The sequence below is a fragment of the Solea senegalensis genome, linkage group LG7 (genome assembly GCF_019176455.1).
Source record: "Solea senegalensis isolate Sse05_10M linkage group LG7, IFAPA_SoseM_1, whole genome shotgun sequence".
NCBI classification, from domain to species: Eukaryota; Metazoa; Chordata; class Actinopteri; order Pleuronectiformes; family Soleidae; genus Solea; species Solea senegalensis.
This window is the reverse complement of record NC_058027.1, coordinates 10,438,650-10,465,476: the sequence shown is the minus strand read 5'-3', so window position 1 is coordinate 10,465,476 and position 26,827 is coordinate 10,438,650. Positions and strand designations below refer to the sequence as shown.

Here is a 26,827-nt window from a genome sequence, read left to right as displayed (position 1 = left end):
AAAACACTGCCGTTGAGGCGCATGCGCACTTCTTATCTCATAATTTGGACTTTTTACCTCATAATTTCGACTTTTTTATCTCATAATTTTGACTTAGTATCTCATAATTATGACTTTTTATCTCATAATTTGGATTTTTAATCTCATAATTTCGACTATTTTATCTCATAATTATGATTTAGCTATCTCATAATTTTGACTTAGTATCTCAGAATTCTGACTTTTTATCTCATAATTTGGATTTTTAATCTCATAATTTCGACTATTTTATCTGATAATTATGATTTAGCTATCTCATAATTTTGATTTAGCTATCTCAGAATTTTTTCCATCAAGTGGCAGAAATGGGCTTCCATAAAAATGTCATTGGATTCATTAAACCTGAATTTATTTATTTACATATTTTATGTGATCTTTAATTCTTCATTTCATTTAGATTGTGAATTGTTGTTCTTTTGTTTTTCTTAGACATGTGTCTTCAGCCTTTACTGGTCTTTTTTCTTCAGTGTGTTGCATTATCGTGCAAGTGTTCACATCAGGAGAGCAGAGGAACCCCATTGGTGAATTCCTAATGTATTTTGATGCATTTATCATACACTACCAACAGCTATCTCCTCTACAAATGAGACATTTGTGGCACAGTATATTACAGCCATGTTATCTTGCAGTGCAATACTTAGAACCATAATTGTGTTCTGCGTTTTCTGCTTCTCATTATAATTCTGCTGCTGCTTCCTTTGTCTGCATCGTCCTACAAGTCTGCTCCACTGCTTTTGTTTCAGGAGGAAACTAAACACCAGTATAACCTTATAAGGCACCTACGGTACATGATCACAGGTGAAGGTATTGGTTCATGCTGACATCTAGTGGTCAAAGGTACACCGGCAACAGCTTATCATCCCTGAAGGGGAAAACAATACATAATTAATGAAGAAACAAATAAACACAGGCTGCCCGGTAACCTTGGGGACACACTTAGATTTAAGTGGACATTCAGGCTCCTGCGGTAAAGCGAGCCAAACTTTGCTTCACACGGGGTCAACCATTCAAAAAACAAAACAAACAGGAGTCTTTATTTGTTCCATGAGAGGAGGTTATGCGTGTTTTACTTTAATCTGTATCACTTCCCTCATATAATCTTTGCCTTTGAATGCTGACCTACCAATAACCTCAGTAACTAACCATTTTAAAAAAGCACAATTGTTATTTGGATGTTAACTTTACTATTGTGTGTATTTAACAGTTTAATTGAAAACAATACATTTTAATCATTGTCATGATTCTATCAATGAACCTTCATGGATTGAATCGCTCTGTGGTTATTAATGAGCAGATGGTTAATAGAAATGAAGAAGAGTTATTTTGAACTAAAACCTGCTCGATCGCTTCCCATTTTTTAATTCAGTGATAGCTTTTAAATTGAAACTACACGATAGGTTCAAAAAACATTTGCCTTCTTCAGTCATTTGGACAACAATAGTTCAAATCTATTATGTTTGCTGCTGTTATTATACCAACGGAAAATAAAGGACAAACAAACATATTTTTAATAAAACTTAAGCCACTGTCACTCAGAGCCTGTGATGACTCATAATACAAATATCAGTTGACCAAGTGAAGGAGTGTCTCATTTGTGTGTGTCTCTTCTTTTAGATGACAAAGGTCTTTTAATAATCATGAATTAGTTTTGCCGGTTTTGCCGGTATTGTACGTAGACATTCCTTTATGATGCTTTGACGTCTGTTGTATCAGGAATCAAAGAAGTTGCTGGGACCAGTTGGTGATTGGTCAAGAGAAGTAATGACATATTTGACCAAATAATCTGTGCTCTCTCTCTCTGTCACACACACACAAACTTGTTTTCATCATATCTGAGTGTGAGGACACATCATCGACATTGCGTTCCCAATCCTAACCGTAAAAAGCAGGTCTTAACCCTTCACTTAATTCAACTGCTTCAAAAGTCGTCCACGCCGAAGTAAACAGGCGAGAACACAGTTCACTAAAAGCTGTACCTGCGAGTTGCGAAAAGACAAAACCTTCAATGTGGCATTAGTGCACGACATCCTGAGTCTGTATGGAACACATGTTCAGTGCCTGGTTGACTCCTTTTATACAGGAATGTCACCAGGGAGGAGCCAGTCACCTGCCTCAGAGGCACACGCCTGCATTTGTTCAGACTGACGCGGACACACACAAATTATGTAACTATCATTTGACAACAACAGAATAGATTTGCTCTTCTAATAAGTGTAACCACAATAAAGAAATACACACATGGGTAAATAAATAAGTAGTGCTGTCCGCCTGGCACCAAATATTGTATTAGGACCTATATTTATTTCTAGGTGTCGAGAATCATAACTAAAATAAATAGTGGGAGATTTCTGTAAGTGCAAAAGGTCAGCATTTTTCAGAGTTGTGTTTTTGTCCCCTAAGCACCTCTAATGGCACTGGCCCATGGTTTTAGACTATGAAGAATGCTTTGAGACTCATAAGTTCAACACTGACATTTAGCATCGTCATTGAGGTTATACAATAGAGGCATTTCAAACAATCTGAAGTGCATTTGTTGAGGTAGAATTGTTAGACAGGGTAAAGTACATATCTGTGGGGTTAAACCGAAGCAATATCAAGGCAGAGCCATCCAGCCGCCCCCTCCTGCTGTTTGGATCTTACTTGGTTTCTGCCAGAGACAAAGTGAATGAAGATAATTCCACTCTGACACTGAAGTATCCTCCAAGACCAGCAGACCTACACCCATGAACGTACACAAACAAACACACACACGCACACACACGTCAAATGCCTTCATAGGGTGGACATCACCGATGCTTTTTTGAGTTTGTGGAAATGTAATACTGCCCTAAGCTCACAGAGAACACTCAAAGCACAGGATTGCCACAGCTGCCACGACACAAAAAGCCATGACTTGGTTTACAAAAACAATTTGGAGCCATGTTAATTAGATGAAATCGTGGGAAGTGGAAGTGTCAGTCAAACGCCACAGCCATGCTCGTTGACAGAAAACACCTTCAGTGTGGTTATAGTGTCACTACTGCAGATGAGGAGTTAATCAAGTGCCAAGTTAATTCAATGGATCGGAGTCAAAAACTATGGCCTGAAGAAGGATGTAGGATTTGACTTGGAATAAATTATTCACCATGTTATATGATCAAATGAGGAAATAAGCAGGAGCAAGTGGAGTCTGAATTTTTCATCATGCTGCTCAGAAAATCTGCAAAGTGTTTCAGTTTACTCCAAGCCGTGAAATCCTCAGCATACAGGAAAAAAAAAACAAAAAAAAGCATTGCATCTGTTTATCTTCAAAATCTGAAGAAGAAAATTATTGAAATTTCACACATGAAACTTAAATTCAAAATGTTCATTTTGGGATTGGAAATGAACTGGATACAGGTGTAAAGTGCTAGTAAACATTTTTATTATGAAAATTCCTAATGTATTCCATTTTTTTATTTTTTGAATGTACAGTGTGAGGTGTTTTGGTGTTTCCTGCTGCTCAGAATAAACAACATCTAATGCTGTAATAGCGCAAAGCTTACTTCAGACTGGGGCAGACCCATTACATCATTGTTTGTTGCTTCTCACTGACTTCTTCCAAATATCCTCTCTCTCTCTCTCTCTCTCTCTCTCTCTCTCTGGAAAAACCAAGTAAGCCTCAGATCTCTGAAAAAGCCAGTCCACATATTAGCACTTCATTTCTTCAGCATCACTCAAACTGCTGAGGATAAGAGACACTAAAATGAGTATCTGTTAATATCACGATCACTTACAGTTAAATCAGTGAGTCAAGCATGTTCCTGTTGTTCAGTACAAAAAAAACAAACAAAAAGAAGTTGGCTTTTCATTTTCAACATCAAACTGACTAAAAACATGTATGCGTGGATACATGAATGGATAGATTTGCTCTGTTTTATGTCTGAATGAGTACAGTATGTAAGGATGAATTAATTAACTAAAAAATGTATTTAATCTTTACATCCAACTCCATTCAAGATAAGAGCAGGTTGGAGTCTCCGGAAGGAGAAGATGAAGAAGATGAACCTCTGTGCTTCCTGTTTCCTTTATCGAAGAAAATACAGTATTTAAATATCCGCAACAGATGATATAAAGGTTTTTATTTCACAGTTTAAATAATAGAAAACACCTGCATCATGTGTTTTGTGACATTAAATATAGACACCACAGAATCATGAAGTATGTTACATCTGCATGTTATTGATTATATGAATTATTATTCTTATTATTCTTATCCATACTAGTAGTATTAATAATAACAATGATGATTGCGATAATAATAAGGATAATAATGGACGAGTCATCATACCACGGCTGCATTAAAAGGCCATGACGTTGTTTTGTACACAAACTAGTGACGAGCAAAGCAGTTGCTTTCAGTGTAATGATTCATTAGAATCAGTTAATTAGTTAGATTCAGTATTTCCTGCATGAACGGAGCGCAGACTCCGTCTGACACAGTCACTGAACTGAAATACGATGGAACAGGTTGTGATTCGGCCCACAATCGCCAACTTTCAGCAGTGCTGTCGCTAAACACACCAGACTCCTCTGTTTAATATTGAGATTTTAGAAATGCCCTTGCTAAATGTTGGAGATTAACGCATGTTTTCGGGATTTTTACGTCTTTTTATGCTCGCTTGGAACCTCACAAGAGCAGGTACTAAAAAAGTGTCATGTTCCAGGTAATATCCAAAATGGAAAATCAAATAAAGGATTCTTCAACTGTATAGTGCAAAAGCGGTTTAACATCCTTTCTGGTATGCCACCTTGACGAGCTTGATGTTTGAAGCCTGTTTATTCTCCTCAGTTTAAGATCAAGACATTTCTATTATTCACATCCCTGATGAGGCTACATGATCTCATTAGCTTCAGGCAGTAGCTGGCAGGCCACGTGAAGTGCCAGCGACAAGCTGTGTGTGAGGAACGATTGTGTTCCTGAGAGAGTTAAACTGCTGTTTAAATAATGCACTCTTTTAAATAAATGTCATTTGGTTACGATACACAAACGACAACAACAACAAAAGGACATGGATGTTAGTATATATGTAAAACAGTTACACTGAAGCCACATCTCCTGCTTCTCTATTTCCTCTGAAGCCATTGTTAATGTCAATATTCACATTTTTATTCAATTTAATTACATTCTTCAAGTCCTTTATAAAGTGTGTTTAGGTTTCTACATAGGGTGGCACACGTTGAGCGTTGTGGTGACTCTTGACTGCTCTGTATGATCATGTCTTCTTTGTGGTGAACATGTGTGGCAACAGGAAAACAGCGTTCATGTTTGACAGAGGTGTGTTCAGGGTTTTTTATTTTTTGTCAAAAGCGATTGGATTTTCCAACAATTTCACAGAAGCTTGTTCTTTTCAGATTCAATAAAAACAACAACCACCACTCCTTGTTCTAAATTCACCAAAGCATAGCGGCTTTGAGTGCCACTTCATCCGCCTCACTTGTTCGCTCACATGAATTTGGCGGATGAGTGACACAGGTAACTCAGGAATGACACGAAAACAAACCCAGTCTCAGTTGATACACAGTAGGCTTATATCTGTGACTTCACAAAGTCACACGTCACTTGGTAGCCTGATATAGACCAGAGACAAAGGCGTGGATGAAACCTGAGCACGCCAGCCTCCTGTTGCCATGACGACAGTAGCCATTTCTAGCACCTCTGTGTGAAAGAGAGAAAGAGAGAGAGGGACACCCAGAGGACCTATGGCCAGAGGCTCCGCCTTTTAGGGGAATTCACAGATCCAACCTGGCGACCATGCAACACAGCAACCAAATGTAAATACAATCACATTATTTAGATGGAAACACAATAATGAGGTGGTAATGAATTTGAAATCCCCAAACCCCTCAGCAATCTTTGCCTCTCTTTTTCCCAGTTTCATTCTCATCCTCTGAGCGTGGCCCTTTCACAGCCTGCAACTGGACACAGTTGAGGGTGTGTTGCTATTGCTGGCAGGTGTAGGAGCAGGTTGAACAGGTTGTTCCCTGAATGCCACTCTGCTGGGCCCTCCTCCTTCCTTCCCTTCTCCTCTCCAGTGCTGATTCACTCTCAAATGCTGGCAGCTCGGTGAAGAGATTTTGTTGCCTGTGCACCTGTTCTTATCTGATACAAGAAAAAGGTAAGGATTAACCAAGGAGGGAATTCATTATTGAATTTTCTTTAAATAATATGGATGATTTTTTTTTTAGGTCGTAATATGGTACATTTGTTTTGAGAAGATTTTATTTTTAAATGTGACAGTAAAAAGAGTTGTAAACATGTTACATCTCAACAAACTTTTACACCTTGTATAACCAGGTGAACACAGTGGCCTTTAGCAAGTATATATATAAGTAAATAACACATACACACATCAGACAGGACTTGGGTGTTTGTGTATTTTTTAAGACGTTAAGAAGTGTTTAAAGTTACCTGTTGAGGTAAAAACTGAAACAAGCTCTGACAAACCAGCAGAAAAGTAACTCTGTTCAACTGTCGGCTTTTCTGGCGCTCCAAGGGTGAGACGTGGACATCTCTCCTTGTTTCTTTCGCCCTGCCATGGCACAGAGACTCGTTGGTGGGATGCTGACGCTAGAATGGCCACTCAGCAGGACAGGAAAGCTGTTGTGATTCTTAGAAACAAGTGAAGACATGTTCCACACAGCCAGTGTGAGATAGGATGTGAGGACAGAAAGTGACAAACAAAACAGGAAATGCTGTTTTATTTATGCTCTGCAGTCCAGTGTGCCACACAGACATGGGTCACTGGAGTTCACCTGCATCACACAATCAAAGATTACATCCTAGTGACCACAAACACACATTTACTGTGTGTAAATCAAAACAACCACAGACTCTGCTAAACGACCTGTTCAGCTGGTTTCACATTAGTCTCATTTACAGCTGATCCTCAGATTCCTGCAATATAATTATCCTCCACTGAGTACAGTGCTTCAGTTACTATTATAATTATTATTATTATTGAGATCAAATTACTGCTGGAGTTTTTGCTTTAAAATAACAACACAGTTTTATAAATCTTTTAACAATGACAACATATGGCCTTTATTTCACAACACTGCACTGTCATGGCAGTGGTTAAAATACAAACATAAACAGTTTTTTTCATCACATTTACAGTGTTTAGTGTCACAATTAGTTTTCTAAATAATCAAATGACTTTAGACTTTTTTCCAGACGTACAGAGTCATATGATATAGAAGAGGCCACATGTGAAAAACTATTTGAAAGAAATAAATCAGCAGGAATCCTGAGATTAAAGTCAGAATTCTGAGATTAAAGTGAGATTTTATTTCTCAGAATTCTGATTTTAATCTCAGAATTCATTTTTTTTCTTTCTTTCAATTTTTATTTTAACATGTGGACTCTTCTGTAATAAATACAAATAAATATTACAGAATGATGATACAAAACCGAACCAACATAAATTGCTCAATATAGTATTGGGGTCATAAGTGATGTGATTGGATATTTCTTTTTTTGTTTTTACAAAGAAAAGCATGTAATTCTATCCTGTCACACGACACAAACAAACAGGTCAGCTCATTATTTTCACTGCCACACAGTTATGAGCCTTATATGGTTCACACCCTCTCTCTGTCTCGTTGGACTGAGCCATTTACTTCGATGGTGTGTTCTTAGCACCATACAGTCAACAAACATGAGCTGTTTGATTGATTCTGTGTTCACACAGCAAACAGCACCATCCATTTGTTTCCCATACAGCAGGAAACACAAAGAAAAGAATGTGATTTATTGTATTTATTGTAATCAAAACTGGTTAAGAAAGTGACCATAGAGAGATGAATAATCTACTGTTTTTATCATGGTTAAAATAGACACACACGCACACACACATATACAAAATACACACACGTACAAGTGGTGCACTTACACAGCTTTTTAAAAATGTGTTGACAGGTAAAACCAGAAATGTGAATGCCCTTGAATGTGCATGTTAAAACCACTTTTGCACCACTGACAACTGATCAGAAGAGTGAGTGGCAGTAAGAGTGGCCTGCAGGGAATTACTGGAGCTGCAGACATTTGTGCCTTAGTGTGAAGCTGTGGGGACAACACATACCTCGGAGGGTATTCATACATATTAGCGCTGTCAAAATGTCACAGATCTAGCTGGAAATTGTCCCATGAGTCGCTGCCTAACCATGCGTGGATGACTGTGTCGAAATTCACCAACAAACTCCTAAAGTAGCAGCTGGGGATGTGATGTTCGTAGAGTTTTGACTCAAGTGCACTGCACCAACAACTGAGCAATTCTTTAAAAGTCGAGAGGTGGAACAGTATCAGACCTTCAAGGATTTCCATTATGACTTGTGTCAGTGCCGATGACCTATGCTCTTAAATGCATGTGATTTCATGCCCCTGGAAAATGGGAAGAAACAGAGATTTGGGCGCATTTGGTCAAAGAGGGTTGAAGGTTGTGTTGAACACAGATTTAACCTCCGTCAGTTCTTCCTGAAGGTGCTAATCCTGGCAGCAGGTAAACAGACTTGTCAGTCACTGGAGGAAAGAGCTCACTCTAACTGCATTGTTACTGTGTCAGAGTAACCTGGTTATGTTCAGGAATGCGATGTGAAAAGAACTTTACCAAATAAAAGTTTCCTCAAATGTTACAAGAGGCAAAACCTCAAATGACCCTGATGGTGTGTCATTTTTCTTAATCATGAAAAAGTGCAGTTAACACTGTAGAAGCATTGTGTGAATATATTGGAATGGGTTTGTGTTCTTTGAGAAAGAACAACAGGATCCACTTAGTCCACAAAATATTGTCAACATTGCAGGAAGTCAAGCTATAGGGAATACGGTTGGAATCAATTTAATGACAATAATTATATGATAAATGAAAACCTTTTTCCCAGTGTTAGCCTTTGTGTTTATGCGACGTGGGATTTTGTTTGTAAAGTTGTGTTCTGTGTAAAAGTCTCTCTCCTCCCAAAGTCCTCATCTCTTCCGGAGGTCTCAACCGTATGGGTTTCTCAGGTGAAGTTATAAGATTATGTTAAGGTTAAGTTGAGATTGTAGATGTTTATATGTGTAAGCAGCAGTTTCCAAGGTACCAGAGATGAATCAAAACCTTCTTTCATTTGCGAGGGAAAATAACAAGTAAACAAATGATATATGAAAATGTGTATTGATGACATACCATGGGTTGTCAAAATCTTGTTAAATTACAAAAACATTGGAATATAATCATCAAATTAAAGTTTTATGTCATCTCTTGTATTTCAGGTTGAAAACAAAGGAAAAATGCATTATTTAAAAATCACAGCAAGCTTCCTCCTGACTGTCCATGCTTTTCACCTGGCATCGTCACAAGAGTCAACCGACTCACCGAGGCAAACAATGGACAGAGACTGGCTCCGTGGGTTTCTCAAAAATGCAACTGAAAGTCAAAACACTACAGAACAAGAGGCACAATATTATTCTGGCAGTGATACTGGTGAGGAGTCAAGCATCGATTACAGTGGCACAGCATCTGGCTCCATGGCAGTGAACTACTTAGAAGAGGAGAACGTGTTAAGACATGAAACAGAGGGAAATAATGGATCTGATGTTGTCAATACCACGCTGCCTTCCACAGATTCAAGTAATACAACCAAGCTTCCAGAACTGTCAAACACCACAGTTACGATCACAACAACAGGTACCACAAAGCAGAGCCCGGTCAACATGACAGAAGCTGGGGAGGAATCTTCCGGCTCAGCTACGACCTCTCAAACCTCCACCACTCCAAAGTCAACGGCTTCATCATCCGCTCAAACATCCACAACAAAATCAAAGGAAGATTTAAACAGCAGCACAACAACTCCCAGCACAACAACTCCCAGCACAACAACTCCCAGCACAACAACTGTAACAACCACAGCAAAACCAATGATCGAAGAGACATCCAACACACATTCGACTACAACAACTCTTCCTCCTGAAACCACAGGACTAATCCCTGAGACGACGACATCTGCTGCATTGAACACACCTGAGAAGGTCAACAGGACAGCCTTGGGGGACGACGAAGAGAGAGGTACTGCCTCGTTCTCAGGTGTCACAGTTTCATGCTGCATATGTTTGTGTCTTCTTTGCATGTCTCCCTTTTAATACAAAAACAGATTCCTGGACAAAAAAACACGAGGGGAATTTCCAGAGCTAATTGAGTCGCACAAGGAGGTTTGATAGATATGAGAATAAGGGCAATACATCAACAAGGCAGGCACATTTTAGAGAAATGTTGTTTCAGGTTAACTGTATGTTCATTGCTCAGTGTCACCTACAGTATATCACTCTTACTTCCTTTACACATTGTTTTTTCCACCCTTTCCCTGACCCACATTTGCCTGCATGTGTGTTCCCATTGGCAGAGGACAAATGTCCCTTCTTTCAAAGGAAAGGGTAAGATTGGGTTTCGGGTGCTATCGATGTGGCTGCAAAAAACTAAAGGGATCTATTTCAACTGCCTTCTGAACAGAACAATGAAACCCTGTTTTAGTGGTAAAATAGTCAGAAAGAAACAGTCAGAGACTGAGGTCAAAGATACTCTTACCTCTTTGCAGGAGCTAGAGAATAGCCACACTAGTAGTGCTGTCTGTCTGTCTGTCTGTCTGAAAAAGTACTTGTCTTGGTCAGGTTATCTTGCCAAAAGCTCTTAAGCATGTATTGTATATAAAAATAGCCTTACAGTTTGAAAAGTGACGCCAAGTTAGTAGGATGGAAGTAACAGGTGGCCAGAAAAGGGGCAAATACGCTGGACGTACTTAGAGACCGTTCAGATATACCAGACTTAAAAAGTGGATGCAGCCTTCTGGATGTAGCAATATTGAAAAACCACCAGGGGGCGACTCTGTTTTGAATGACACTCCATGTGTATGAAAATCTATGGCAAAATGAGCCTCCTTCTCACCTGATCAGGCTTTACTCTGTGCAGTGTGCTTTGGTGCTAAACAAATACAATTTGAATTGTAAAATATATAAGTAAAACAAAAAGTAGTAATATTCAGTCACTTTGGACAAGTCAGCACAGCCTACTGCTTTAACATATTTAAATGTACTATGATTTTGGCATTTTATTAACTATTAACTATTGCAATAATTATCTGACAAGCTCAAAGACAGATGCTGGTTTTTGGACATACTATTTATCTCCCACCCCCTCTATCCTCTTTTCATTCAATACAGAATTTGCATCAGATGCACGCAGCAGTAAAAGTAATAGAGCGTGGGCAGCTGTGCTGGGAACAGGAGTGGCTGTGGCCTGTGTGGGACTGGTGGCCTACATCATTCTGAAAAAGAAGAGACAGAGGGATTTCTCTCACAGGAAACTGGTTGAGGAGTTTCATCCAGACCCAGGTAAGTCAGGTCTTATGAAGAAAACTGCTGTTGTTTTCATTTTTAAAGGAACACATGCAACATGCAACACACTTACTACCTCTGCCTGTGATTGGCTGTCTTGGTTTTGGACTTTTGAGTTTGATCCCCATATGATTAAAATACTCATTGTTTTGGGATAGTGGCTCACTGTCCTGAACTCCTCTGTTCAGATCAGAGCAGAGAGAAGCACTGATTTCATATGCGACAGATGACTTAAGGCAATCTCTCATCCCGGAAACCATCTGCCAATATTGACTCGTGTTTTATTGCGTTTATTGTCCCATTCCCTCTTACAATCGTTCCTCTTTTAGATTTCTTACAACACAGGATGTTGAGAAGCAATCCAGCACTGGAAGGGACTGAATGCAGAACAGGTGTAGTGGAACAGTTCCAATGCAGTTCCCGCTCTCTCTCTAATAATCTGCCCTCTTATCTGGTCAAAGCCTCTCATGCTGCTACAGATTTAGTTTGGAAGGTGTAAACAGAAACCACATGAGGTATTATTCTTGTTTAGATCACTTAAATCAGGGGTATCGATCTAATTTTATAATTTTATAATAACCTATAAACAACAAGATCTCCAAGTGTTACATTTGTTTTTCATTTAATGAAGTACCTTTTAGCAAAACGTATTATTATATTATGAACAACCTGAAATTTCTTAAGAAAAAATAAGTGCAATTTCAATAATATAGTTTAGCATTTACACAGTGGATCTACAAAGGCCCGAAACATTTAGTTACAGGTATCTGAAACTGACAAATATGGTTATCACATTATGTGTGGACTGTAATCACAATGTGAAATTTTAACAAATCCATCCTGCCGGTTCTGGCCCATGGGCCATATGTTTGACACCCCCGACCTAAATGGGTTGTATGTAACATCATTCATGAATGAATGTTTTCATGCGATTGTCCACAACCTGCTCAGTTGCCTGTGAGCTGTAGACTGACTCACAGACCGACTCACTTACTTATCATGTGCAGCCTGTCGGGCCGAAAAGGAAAGTGACTGTTGCCAACGGCCACGTGTTCCACTAAGAAGAACCTTTCATTTACATTATTCTGAAAGATTATTATAAAACTATAGATTATCCTCAAAAATAATCCTGCCTACTGTACCATCAATAAGGGTTGCAAACAAACAAACAAACAGACAAACAACACAGCAACAATCCCTGCTAAGTGGTCAGCAGATTGTAAACTCACACACACACACATACGGAGCCTGTAGTTCACAATTTTCAAAGGTCTGTAACAAAAGCTCCTGATAGACAGTGAAATCTCCACTCTCTATGCTAAGCTAAGACCATCGACTGCTCGCGGCTTTATATGAGAGTAAAATTGATTTTCTCATTTCGTACTAAGTGGGTTTCCCAAAATGTTAACCTATTCCTTTTAGCCCCGTGTTCCCTCAAACATATGGTAAGTTTCTGTTTAGGTCCAACAGAAAATAAACTGCAGTTTTTCTTTTTCACTCACTGCAGCAGCAGACTGGCACGTATGCCAGACTGCATCATAGATACAGTAGGTAACTGACTAGTTTGCTGTCGTCCTCTTTAAAACATGTTTTTGTTGAGCTTTTATGTTTACGCCTGGAGTTTTTATGACCCTAAAATGGAGACATTTGTAAATGCTTCTGGTCCTGTTTTAATTATGAAAACACAGAGGCTGCATTTTGGTCTGCATGTCTCGAAACAGAGAGCTTTAAAAGTGATAACACACTTACCCCCATTTAATTCCAGATTGCTTCCAATCAGTCATGACAGGACAACCAGCAGCAAATGCAGAATGTTTCACTTCACCAAATCCAAGTTTTTTTTGGACAAAATGCTGTTTACGCCATGAATGTCCTAATAACTCTGACCTATGATAACACTACTGACCTATAATGTCTGTTCATAGCAATGCCGTAATGATGAGGTCAGTGGTTCAAGTTTTAAAAAAAACGTTGTCATGTCTTACTTCCAGTTCTCAGGTTAGACAACAGCGAACCTTTGGACTTGAACTTTGGTGGTGGAGCCTATTACAATCCAGCACTCCAGCGGGACAACATCCAAATGTCCAACTTTTCAGGACACAGGAGATGAAGAAGACTCCCAAGACCAAAGTCATGAACTCCACTGATTGCCTTCTTCTGGCTTTTTCTGTAAATACGTAAATGAGATGGTGTAGCTCTTATATGAGATTATGAATTATATTAATAATGAGTAGATTTATCAAAGTGAAATAGAGGGATTACTGAAGCCAATCTATCTGAAGTCTACTTCTGTAGCCATTACTGTCAGCCATTTACATATGTATGCTGCCAAAGGGAATAAAATGAAGAGTATGATTTATCTATGGAGGGTGTAAAAATGCATATTTATTATAACTTTGCTTAACTATAACTGTGCCTTCGTTTTAATTACAAATTATATGATCAGAAGAGAAGAAAGTAGAATTTTACTCCTGCGGATGCAAAACATTTGCAGGGAAAAAAAAAAGATTATTCAAATGTATTTGTATAGAGCCAAATCATAACATGTATTATCTCAAGGCACTGCACATAGAGTTATTGTGGCCTTAACGACAAAATTACAAAGCCTTATGAACAATAACATTTTCCATAGCATCTCACACCTGTTGTTATGGCACAAGGAAGGAAATAAGAAGTAACATTTGAACGTCACGGCCGACAGACACAGCCAGAGACTGAAAATTTGACCGAACCAAAGGTTTGAGTTTGTCTCGCTTCAAAGTGAGCGCTGGGGGAAGGCTGCTGGCTGCTGGTTTGTTATTCATATACTTAGGTTTTAGTATTCATGAAGGCAGTTGTGTATTTGGTCTCAGCACTACTCAGTAGCGGCATCTCTATTATCCTTCTTAAATCTTCTGACCTCCAGGTGTCCAAACAGAGTTGAGTTTATCGTATAGCGACAGCGCGCAGCGCAGAGATTTACACCTCGTAGCGTTTACCCGCTGCAAACTATAATCTATTGAAATGTGAAATGTGACTTAAAAAATACAAACAAACTTATTACTAATTACACAATTTCTCCTGTGTTTTTATTTGACTTCAGCAAGAGTCTCTAACTTGACTGATACAATGTGGCTGGGTGGGCAAGGGGGCAGGAATAAACTGCACTTTTTCATTTCCTCATGCTCTCATTATGTTATATTTCTGCATTATACTACATTATCGAATAAATGTTCATCTCTCATCATTGACGTTTGCACTTGATCAATATTCTTTACAATATTCTTTAATTAGACAAACTTAACTCTGTTGGTGTGTTTTTATTCTGACTAAACGTTCAGTGGGACTGCTTCATCGCTCTAATTTCAAACATCAGTCAGTGTGAGGAGCATTTTGTCTGAAGGAGAATAGTTTTGAGTCACAGTGTTAAAGAATTGTAATGGAATCTGATGATGCCTTAATAAACAAAAAGCAAATATCTAATGTTTTTTCCTTTTTCATAATTTTCTGACTTGTATAATTGCCTTTTTTTTTCAACATGGGACATCTTGTCCTAACATCACGCACCCACACACACACACATGCATGCACACAACCTTATTCTTAAACTACTTAACCAAAATATAAATCTTACTCCTGATCATACAAAACAAAATTCTTACCTTAAAGTAAGGACCAGTTAAAAAAGTACTCAAAATGGTCTTCATAAATATATAACTACCAACACACATAGTTTTTGAGCAAGCATTATATTTTCCTTTTACAGAAAAGGTTGCTCTATGAGACTGTGCTCATTTTAATTAGACCCAATAATTGTTTGGCAGGGTGCTAAAATCAATCAACTGAGGACTTGCTAAAACATATACATATTTCATTGGAATGGTGTTATGAGCAGGTTAATTTGTACTTCTATCTGGGCCAAATTAATTTGAATGAAATTAAATGATTGTTATCTAAATTGAGGCTATGTCAAATGTATTATTAGCTAAATTCAAATTCATTTTCTGCAAGCTAACCCTTTGGAAATGAGTTTAACCTGCAAGTCTGGCCTGTTAATGGTAAAAATCACAAGTCTTGATCAGATGTTTAAGCAGACGTTCCTTTTTAATGAAAACTGTAACATCAGAGTGGAATGGAGCAAAGGGACAGAATCACAATAAAGACTTTTTTTAACTGACAAATATAATTAAATTCAGCCATGTATTTCTATGTTCACATGTGGTGTTTATACTTTGAACGGTCAATAGCTTTGCAAACTGTCTAATTCTTTATAATAAAATAACTTTTTCATTATAATTTATAGCTCATTTGAAATATTTAATTATATACTCTTAAATAAATAACTGGCTTTTAATAACTGCAATAATATTTGATAATGGAACCTATTTATTGTTGTATATATTATGTGTAAGGTATCCTTGAGTGGCCAGAAAGATTCTCATGGAAACAATGTATTATTATAATACCAGTAAAAATACATTATTATATGTATGGTGAATAATATTATGTAGTATTGACTACACCAGTGTTTGTCAATGCTGTTTCCTTGTTCCAACACACCGGATTCAAATAAATGGGTCGTTATCAGGCTTCTGCAGAGCTTGACGATGAGCTGACCTTTTGAATCAGGTGGGTTGGAGCAGGCCAACATCTAAAACATGCAGGGCAGTTTGTCCCTGAGGACCACGACTGAGACACACTTGTCTGAACTATACAAAAACCTAATTGCTGTCTGTGGGTTTGTTGAAATGAATGTCTTTAATCAACATTGCCGGCTACAATGATCCATGGGATGCTTCAGTCGGAAGTAAAATGTGTATTGTTACTCAACAGCTGCCACGGGAAACACGCCACTAACACCAACGGTGACTCAGTGGACTCAGAGTGAATCATCTTTCAACTGGAAAGTTGTGGGTTTAATTCCTGGCTCCACTAAATGCGAACGTGTCCTTGGGCAAGACACTTAACCCCACTTCTTCTGAGAGCTGTTCGGGCAACTGGTGAATGGGTATTTAAAATGTGTGCTATACATGTGTGGTATGAATATGATGTGAATGGGTAAATAGCAAAAACTGTGTAAAGCAGCATAGAAAAGTGCTATTTTACCAATTTCATTTGCAGATGCTGTGCTATGAAACCTGAGTAAAGATAATTGCTAATTATTTAATTGTTCTTCTCAACCTTTAACACAGTGATGTATGGTGGACACAATGTAGCACTACTAAAAAGGTATTTGTTTCAATTTGTTTTTTTTTTTATATGCAATAAATATGCATATTGATTTTGATGAGGAACATGTGATGGAATCAGTGTGCCGGTATTTGGAATAAACTTGAAACTTCCCAAGTTTTACTTAATAACAGAGGAATGTTAGGAAGCAGTGACATATGGAGGCTGATGTGCAGCTGCTGCTTCTGCCTCTGTTGCCAAACCCTGCCTCACTCATCCACAGATTCTCATTCTGGTGAAGGGAAGGATCAGCTTGAACTCAGCTTCACAACAAAGTCAAAACACCTGAACTGCTACTGGCATTCTCAATCTCTGTTCATTTGGAGACTTTGTGGCACACGAGGGGGAACAGCATGTCAATTTAAAATCAAGCGCCAACCCTTTCTGTTTTATTGTTATAGACTACAGCTTTAAAAACAATTATTTTTGTTGATTAGACAAAATGAGTCCAGGTTAACTGACAAGAAAATGACAATACTTTGCCTGTTAAAAAGTCTCCTACAACTCAGACTGCTATGATAAATACCATGATATTCCTGGTATGTAGGTCAAGCTCACTCAGTAGGATATATGACAGTGATTTGAGGCCAAACAGCAGGTTAACATTCTCCTCCTGTCACTGTCATGCAGTACAGGTCAGTCACTCTGCAGCTTATACATTAACCATGCCACTGTCTGAGTATTGTCTGTCATTGATCTTTCCACACTGGTTGCTGTGGCTGCTGGGTCACTGGGGTGGATCTGAAAGGTCACCGTTCTTCCTCTGACAGAGTCTAGTCTGGGAACGATTTACAAATATGAAAGGTTTCCAAATATACTGTACATAAGAGAAAGGGCAGTGATATTTGCATAGACAGATAAAGAATACTAAAGACTAAAGGATGGTGTATGAGAAAGCAGGACTTATTCTGTTAATCAAATTCAGACACCTGTAAACCTGTATAGCAACGGCATTCTAAATACTGGTACACGTTTTGTACACAACTCACAGTATTCCCTACAGGGACAGTTATTCCCAATATTTTTTTATTTTTTATATATATATATGTATATATATATACACATATATATACACACACACATATATATATATATATATATATATATATATATATATATATATATATATATATATATATATATATATATATATATATATATACTTTCGCACTGTTGATTTGGTTCCATGTATACAGAACTACTTGAATCAAGGTAATGTCTCAGAATAGAATGACAACTTTGTTTGTTTGGTTTGGGTGTGCAGGGAATGATTGTTGTACATCAAGCAAGTGATAAGGTGTATATATATATCATTCTGAAAACACTATAATGAATGGAATGGAAATCTCACTCTAAGATTTGCACATTTTCCAGATGTTGATCCAGCAGTTTGAAGTCATTTTGCAATGAAGTCCAACTATGAGCGGCAGAATATTTTTAAAGCTCTTTATATATCTGTACGAAAGGCAACGAGATAATAAGATGTCCTGTGAATAAAGCATTAACCAGACTCTGGCTAAGTATAATTTAAAGGATGTGAAAAGGCCACGAAGAGACTAATAAATAAAACTAAAGCCTGATGGCTGTGCTGTAAGTACAGAGACACAGTTCCAGCCAGCTCTTGCATAAAAAGGTACAGGGATAAGTGTGCTTTCAATCTACTGCCGAACTGTACGTTCTCATAATAAAGCATCACAGCCAAAGATAATGACCAAATGCTTTCACCTAATGTTATAATTAATTAGGCACGCAAGATGATCATCAGAAAAATGTATCGTCTCACTCCTTTGTAGTGTAATGCCATTACATCAGTTTTACATTCTTTCAGGACAGGTTGCATCAGGTTATACACAATGGCATTTTAACAAGGTCAAAGGCTGGCTCGAGCCAGTTTCAGACAGGTGCTTAAGGCAGACGGCAGCTTGTTGCAGACTGGATCACTCGGCTCATTTCCAGGTGCTTTGAAGCATGAGTGTGCCTGCAAATTAAACAAACTGATGTGGACTGGAGTGGGCAGATGTAAGCAATGAGAACAGGGGCTGCTTCATTTACCTTCTCTGTGAAAAAGGGCAAGTCAATCTGTTGTGTTTCTGAATGCAGTTGATGTCCATTAATGACATAAAACTACTTGAGACGGTAGTTTACAAAGCCAGACATGGCAACAGGACAAACAGATTGATCAAACAGTGTTAATTAGTGAGCTTAAGAGGCATTTGCATGTTTTTGATTTGTGTTAATTGAAGCACCTGCTTGATGTTACCTATACTCATTTGTCCATTGTGAGCTACCGTAGAAACATCCAAAATGGTGGCATCTGTAGAGCTGAACTTGCTCCATGTATTAATATAAAAGACTAATTCAGGGGAAACATACATACATGTAAGTTAAATTATTAGTGGAAGTGTATTGGGACTATACGTTGTTCTACAGTGGCCATTTTCTCGTCTTCTTCGTCCCTTTCTCCTTCTGTTAACTCGTTCCTACGGTGGCCAACAGGGTCAAACACTTTCTCCTTCTGCTTTGAACTTTGTTCAAACTTTAAAACACTCTGCTCAATTAGGGCATTATTACTATTATTACTTGTATTTTTCTAATTGGAATATGCCAAATGCAAATTATTTTGACCTCAAAACATGATCATGATCGGGGTAATGTGTGTTACAAATGCTGAGGCTGCCCGCTCATGACAACCTATTTCCACTGGTGCCACCAACAACACTGCTGAACAACATGCGTTGGGTGGGTGTGATTTAACTGGAACTAGGTTACGACTAATAAGTTAATAATAGGCACTTACTGCCTGTTACATTAATCCAGTTAAACATGGCACAAACATTATTCATCACTGGGCATTTATTTTGCAACAAATGAAACAGCCATTAACAAGGCAAATCAATTAATTCAATATTTAAAAGAATTTAACCTCCTGACTACAGAGGGAAAAAATATATGTTTAAATATAAAAAATATTGTGACCAAAGCCCCACCCCTTTGGTATCATTGAAAAAGCCCCAAATGTCATCTGTAGATAGCAACAGGAGTTAATTCAGTAGTATGCAGATGGTGGGAGATATTCAAGTGTACAAATGTCCCCAACAGAGGACACATTTGAACAGAGACGGCCTACGACCATAGTAGGCCACACAAAAAAAGAGAGAAAAACTGTTTATTTTGCCGGTCTAAGTCTTAATAATATTGTCCAATCAGCAGCCTAAATATCACTGTGAAGTTCAGCATCCTGAGTTTCACCCTTCCCCCCACCCTAAGACAAAAAAAACGTAGCCGCGCCACCTTGGGACGATTTCAGATTAAAAATCGCCCCAGATTTACATGTTGAGATTCCTTTTTTTCTAATTTTGGACCCTACAATCATTTGAATGGGCTCGTCCCAACGTGATTTCGTCATACGCACTGATGCATCACTGAGACCTCCCACGGCCGAGCGGACATGGCCTAATGCCGGCGGAAACGGAAATGCCTCCGTTCGCTTCTCTGTAAGTTGTGCTAACTTTACCAGCGCTAAATTGCCGATTTCATCATGGAAATTGCTAATTGGTTTGTAATGGTACAAACAACTTTCTCTCGCTGCAAAAAAAAAAAAGCCGTTTCATAGAAGAAAAGCTTCGGCTTATAAAGCTCGGACCTGACCAGCCGAACATCGCCATAAAACAGCAAACGAACGACAGGAGCTGGTATGAGAAGAAGGACTGGCTAACTGGTTGCACTCAGACCAGTGCCATGTTTTGTTTTCCCTGCCTCATCTTTCAGATGCTGGACACTGAACAAGCCTGGATTAGAATCAAAAACAAAGCTAGTCTGGTTTCTTTAGTGGAGTCTGACTGTGAAAAATGTAACCTTGTAGCAATCTCCCACTTTTTATGTCCTCTCATTTCATAAAAGTAATTTATTTTTTACCCATAAGCTTTTCTAAAGCTGTTCATCGCTTCACATAATCTTTATTAGTAAATGTGATTTGCTCTGTTGTCAGGTCAGCGTTAATTTAAGGAACCTTTTGCTTATGGGATTTTTTCTTTGGACGTTTAGATGAGAAATCCTCATTATAGCATTAAGCGACAGATAAGCTACAGCCAGATAGCTTATCTTAGCTTTACTTTAACATGGGAAATATGACCGCAAGACTGCTAGAATAAATCTACAAACCCAGCCCATTCTTCTATAATATTATGTCTATATACAAGTACAGCTAGCTACTACTCAATGTCACTCATTGGTAAAATGGATTGGTTGCAGGCAAATTAACACAATATGGTGAAGATCAGGTTAAATCTCTGACACGGCAATATTTTGCAACACTTTGACCTCAGGGTAATAACATGTGAGACATGTAGGACTGCCTGGACAAACTGTGGTGTACACTCTATGGAATGTTTAGAATTTATATAAAATAATTAGATCTGGCAGGAGATTGAGCCAGGCTATAATCTAATATTACTGATTATGTTCATTTGAGTGTGACTACATCAGTAAGAGATAAAAAAAAACCTCTTTAGTACAAAAATGGTTCTGGAGAGACTGTAGACAACACCTCAGCTGAAACTGTGTCCAAAGCAACTAATATACACCTTGTAATGAATCAGTGTGAGTTCACTCGTGAGATTGCACTTGTCGGTTGTGTTGACTTGCTGCTGACTCAGAGTTTGTGCGCTCTTCTTCTTTTATGTTTTGCCCCCCTGACAGTGTTTGTAGTTTTGGCAGATAAACAAGCAATAGACCACAGAATAAAACAACAGATGGTTTGTGCCATTCAAATAACCTCTTTAACAATAAAATGTTATTCCTCTGCTGTCTCCCTCTGTTCTTGCCCCATAGTATGACTGCATGCAAGCATGCACACACACACACACACACACGCAGAAGCAGCAGGATGACGCACAGAAGATCTGAGGCATGAGAAGTGCAAGGTAGACAAAACATTTGCCTCTGGTCCTCTTCATCTTCACTCGTTTCCTCAGCAGCAGAGCCGTGCTGCATATCTGAGCTACTGTAAAATGTACTTTTTAATCTCTGAGCTAACATCACTTGAAGCACCTCTTTTAATTCTGAGAATAGCTACGATCAATGAGCAATTTTGTGTGAGAGCCTTGTTTCACTTTAAATGGGGTATGCACACTAGTTTTGCATCTTGATCAGCAGTGCCTAAGGATTTTTCTGGGTTCTTCAACGTCATACACTTTTGTAGTCTATCTGTCAGGACGATGTATCAGACTCAATATATCCATTCTGTTTGAAATGCACTGATACTGATGCTTCATGGATACTATTACAGTGCATGTGGCTCCTCAATCATAAACAGTATCTAGCTGCATGAATTCAGGCTCACTTTAAAAAGAAAACTAGTTTGTCACGATTATGTGGTTGGCTAAGAAACATTTACATCAAAGTAAGTTCCTAAACAAAGGAACATTACACTTACTGGCCATTTTGGAACAATTATGAATATCTAATCAGCCAATCAAGTGTCAGCAACCCCATACGTTTAGGCATGCAGACAATGACAAGACGACCTTCTGACTTTAAAAAAGAGCATCAGAATGGAGAAGAAATGTGACTTTGAACGTAGCATGGTTGTTGGTGCCGGGCAGGCAGGAGAGAGTATTTCAGAACTGACTGATGTACCTCCTGGGATTTTCATGCACAAATATCTTTTGGGTTTGCAGAGAATGGTCTGAAAAAGAAAATCTCCACACTATAAACAAATAGCCACATCAGTTCTTAAGGTGAGGAATGACCTGAGTGACTCAAAATCATCAAAAAGCAACAGCATGTTGATTAAACTGTCACGTTATTTGGTGTACCTAATAAAGTGACCAGAGAGTATAACCTCATATTGGCCTTAACCAAATGTGATGAGTTAAAGGCGCATACCTCAGCATCTCGTGCAAGTTCAATGAAAAATGTGGCACAGTACCAGAGTGAACCCACTGGGGAAAATGTAGAGAAAAGTAATCAATTATCACACCTCTCTACCACATATCCAATGCAGAGGCCCCCTGATTGTTTAAGGGAATTAGCTATCGATCAGCGAAGTGAGTCAGAGGGACAGCCAACAGCCAGCTAGCTGGTCAGCAACACACAACTTCTCCCCACTGTAACTCAACTCATCAACATGGGAGGCTGGTTAACTACTTGCCACTTTCTGCTTGGCATCTGACTGATGATGACTAGGAAGGAATACAGATATAAACAGGTGCTAATTATATATGGAAGGCAGGTAGGCTCAAATCAAGGTCAACAAATGTTGGGGAGGCATAGAAATCTCACACCATATGCCACACTGTTGCTGTGAGGAGCAAGTTCCCACTTCATTATCACCACTATCATCCAGGGTATCTACTTTAACACAATGGCAATCAGTTGAGGAGTTCAGTCATTGAAAAGACGGCATTGTCCTTTACACGAGTGCCTTTATAAAAGCTGAGTACAAAACACAGCTTCATTATAAAAGAGGCTGTCGTCCTGCTGCCGCTGTGAATCTTCTGGGACATGTCTCTGTTCTGTTGGTTTATGTTTGTGATTGTAAGAAAAATCTGTATGTTGTGAAAACAGACATTATTACTAACATAACAAAAGCAATTGGAGGGACATTTTACAAAAACAATATCAGGTAAAATTACACATACACACGTTACACGAGTATCCATTTTATCACATAAAGCTCTTTCAATAAATATGAACAATTATTACTGAAGGACATTATTCAATGTCTTTTGCTTTAACTCAGTACTATTTTGTGAAAGTGGTTCTGTAATAAATAATGTACTGAGGACGGATGAAGCTTAACTCTGCAGCTTTTCAGAAATAATTTGTTGCTTTGGTTTGATATAGTTCACACCAAGATGTGGAAAAGTAAAATTTATCTGTTCATCCTTGTTAAATTTTATACACAGTCTTGGTTTTGGAGGCTAAATTTGATGCAGTGACAAATAATATATGTATAATATAAAATATGAAACCCTTCCCCAGTCTGAACTGTTTGGGTCTAACTTCACTGTAAAAAGTTAGAACTTCCAAGACTTGTATATAAAAGGAGGTAAAATCCAACGTTTTAATCCAACATTTCACTTTTTAATAATAATGTAACGAGGGCTACAGGTGTCTGTCTTTGACAAAATAAGCTGTGATAAATGCATTGTTCATCCCCAGACCAAATATTGCTGCTGAGAACCAACATGTTTTCACAGAAAAGCAGAGACCAAACCGTAGCTGTAATGAGATGGAATGTTGGAAAGGAACTATACAAAACATACATATTTCCAGGGCGATGGGGAACAATGTCTGCTGGCATGCGTGCCATGCAACTTCCGAAGGTAGAGGTGGTACCTGTATGACATTGGATACTTGTTTTTCTCACCTCTTGTCTGACCCCTAGTGGCCCAATATTGAGCAGCGCAACTTTCTTCTTCAACCGTTTATCATCTGGATGTTGAAAGCTTGTCTTGGAAGGCGACGGTCTGGGCTGATTGCAGAGCAGTCACTGCAGAAACTGCTGAAGCTGTGAGATGAGCAGTAGAGATGGGTCCATGTGTGGCCACAAATCCTGAGCAGTAGGCATTTCACATGAGCAGTTGCATCTAATTAGTGGTTGATAGTTTTATTTGGAGAATCGCCCTGCTGTATCCAGGACATACATTTCAAAGATAGATCATCTGACAAACAAGTTTCCGGGTTCTACTATGAAAGTGGTCATCAGCTGCTAGACTTATTTCATTTACAACACTCGCCTAGGAACAAAGAGGAAAAAAACAGACACTTTTATTGTGGCTCCACACAGTAAACAATCCACGTTCACACCATTGATGTCCTGTATTTTCAGCCCCTTACAGTACCATTAAGAGATGTTTGGTGTCAGTCAGTCACTCTGTGTGTCTCTGAGTCCCAGTGCTCTCTAGTGCGTATCATGTTGTTCCAGGGCTGAACCGAGGAACTGATTAAAATCTGCCACAGCCGAATGCACCGAGGACACTGACTTGGGACCTGCAATGCAGAGGATGACACTCCTTTTCCACTTTCTCTTCCTGTCATCAACCCAATTGCACCTTGTTTTCGACTTTTTCCTACCCACTATATTTCATGTCACTGTGACGAAATAGGGAGAAGGAAACTACTTTGAAGTCCTTCAAAGTAGGAACTGAAGAGGCAGAATCTATTTTTGTGAGAGAAAAAAAAAGACTTCAGACAGGTATATCTCGTCAAAAAGGCAAAGACACCACAGCAATTTTTCTTTAGACAGGTTGTAATTACATGCCGCATTTCAAAGTGACTCATTACTGCTTTTGGCAAATTAATTATATGCCTCTCAGCTGAACTAAATTAAAGCCTGCGTGGTTGAGATACTCAACAGAAAGACTGATAGAAAAAGGCTAATCTGATAATTGACTGTGTGGAAACTAAAGACTGTTAGAAAAGCTAAAGGTACCATTAGTTACACTTTGTGATAACAAAAAAAAAAGTCAGATTTGAGTGATGTCACTTTGTCTTTTCATTCAGCTCAAATACATGAATAAGTAAATAAATGAACACAGAGAAAAGTTACCTCTTTTTTTTTAGTTCATTATATGGTCTGTATTTGAAAACTCTGTTTTAAAGGTACAGTGTGTGAGATGATCAACGTTTATTGTTTAAGTTTCATGTTGCAGCTGATTATCCCTCACCTCACCCTTCCCTTCCAAGTGTGTTGAGAACCTATTTAGTGTAAGTTAGCACCACTGAAAAAAAAGTTTAGTTTGTTCATTGTGGGCTATTGTAAAAACATGTTGGTCCAAAATAGTATAGAGTTGACCCTTCTGATATAAATGGACATAAAATGATTGCTCTGTGGTAATGACAAACAAAAAATGTAACAATGAGGTGATTTTACACTTCTAAAAAAGATATGTTATATGTATATAAATAAATATAATATATAAATATAAGGATCATTTAAATTACAACTAGATTTAACACACAAGATGGAAAATTCAGCTTTACCTGCACAAGATATACAGTATACTGTACCTATAATGTGGTACAGTAACTCCACAGTTTGACAGTACTTTACATTATGGCACCCACAGTGTAATTGTTGTGCTGCCTGTAGTCCCAAAAGTGATATTGTCTACCAGCTCTCTGTCCCGAATTTCCTATAGTTTTATTGCATTGTCATCAGTTACCATGTCAACAATGGCAATTTCTGGCATATCTAAAAATATTCTGCCTCTCCCTCCTATGGGAGGCACTCTTTTTCAAGTCTACCATGAAACACAAAGGTATCCATATTTCAAAATGACAATATATATATATATATATATATAAAAGTGTAAAATTATACTTTATTTTCCTGCAGTATGCTTTTCAATTTTCACTGGAAGATGCACCTTTACCTATTTTGCTGGAAAGTTTGTACCAATAATGCAAAAAGGCTGTAGATTTAGAACATGGTAAGTTGAATTGGACCTAATATATGAGAGACCACCGCATGTGTCTGTCTCTTTATAATCTAATATGTATATGCAGTAGATTCTAACATACATTATATCTTAATATGTTCATGCACAACACAATCAAGGATGTTGCTGCTCGATGAAAACAGAGATAATGAAAATAAAATGCTGTTCAAATCCGAAACTAAAATCAAAGTGGTCTGCACTTTGTCTATTTATTTTTTAAATAAATCAATTTACAGCTGCTCATCATTTGACTCTCAGTCTGCTCTGATTTTTGTCTTGCTTCCATCACTTGCTCAAATTGTGAAATAGTTGTTTAAGAATCACCTAAATGCTGGTACTGTATGTTTATTACCATGAAGACAAAAAGTAGGGTAGCACAGTTTTGCTCCCCCTAATTAAATAACAGAGATACTTATGTGCTCCACTTGCTCCACTGCTCAGGTATCTGTTTCATAACATCCATTACAAATGGACGCAGTGTCCACAACTTAGCGACAAGTGAGCTGCCAAAATGAAGTCTGAAGTGCCTGGTGAACCTGCAGTGTGTCCCCGTACCTCACTTTCACTGTCACTGATTGTAGCTGAGGTCAAAAGATCAACATACTGTGAGTCATTCAGCAGCAGAAATAATAAGCAGCAACATACAGGACAAATGCTGCTCACAATTTACCTAAAAATATGGGTGGACCACATTAAATGATTGTAATAAAAGTTCATGAATACTTATGACTTTTTTGTAGCATACCCCCAG

The 26,827-nt window shown here is 38.2% G+C and overlaps 1 protein-coding gene across 1 annotated transcript; it reads left to right on the top strand.

Moving 5' to 3' along the window:
- The first annotated feature begins 6,086 nt into the window (after positions 1-6,086).
- On the top strand, positions 6,087-14,879 carry muc15 (mucin 15, cell surface associated). Its single transcript, XM_044029595.1, has 4 exons — positions 6,087-6,176; positions 9,308-10,100; positions 11,249-11,419; positions 13,414-14,879. Exons 2-4 carry the CDS (start codon positions 9,326-9,328, stop codon positions 13,530-13,532), a joined length of 1,065 nt encoding a protein of 354 aa, XP_043885530.1. The 5' UTR covers positions 6,087-6,176; positions 9,308-9,325; the 3' UTR covers positions 13,533-14,879.
- Positions 14,880-26,827: the final 11,948 nt, after the last annotated feature.

What these genes read in the sequence shown, in the direction of transcription:
- muc15 (XM_044029595.1), top strand. Translation starts at nt 9,326, where the DNA reads ATGCATTATTTAAAAATCACAGCAAGCTTCCTCCTGACTGTCCATGCT. An exon ending in GGGGGACGACGAAGAGAGAG is followed by an intron (nt 10,101 to 11,248) that starts GTACTGCCTCGT and finishes CATTCAATACAG; the next exon opens with AATTTGCATCAGATGCACGC. An exon ending in GGAGTTTCATCCAGACCCAG is followed by an intron (nt 11,420 to 13,413) that starts GTAAGTCAGGTC and finishes TCTTACTTCCAG; the next exon opens with TTCTCAGGTTAGACAACAGC.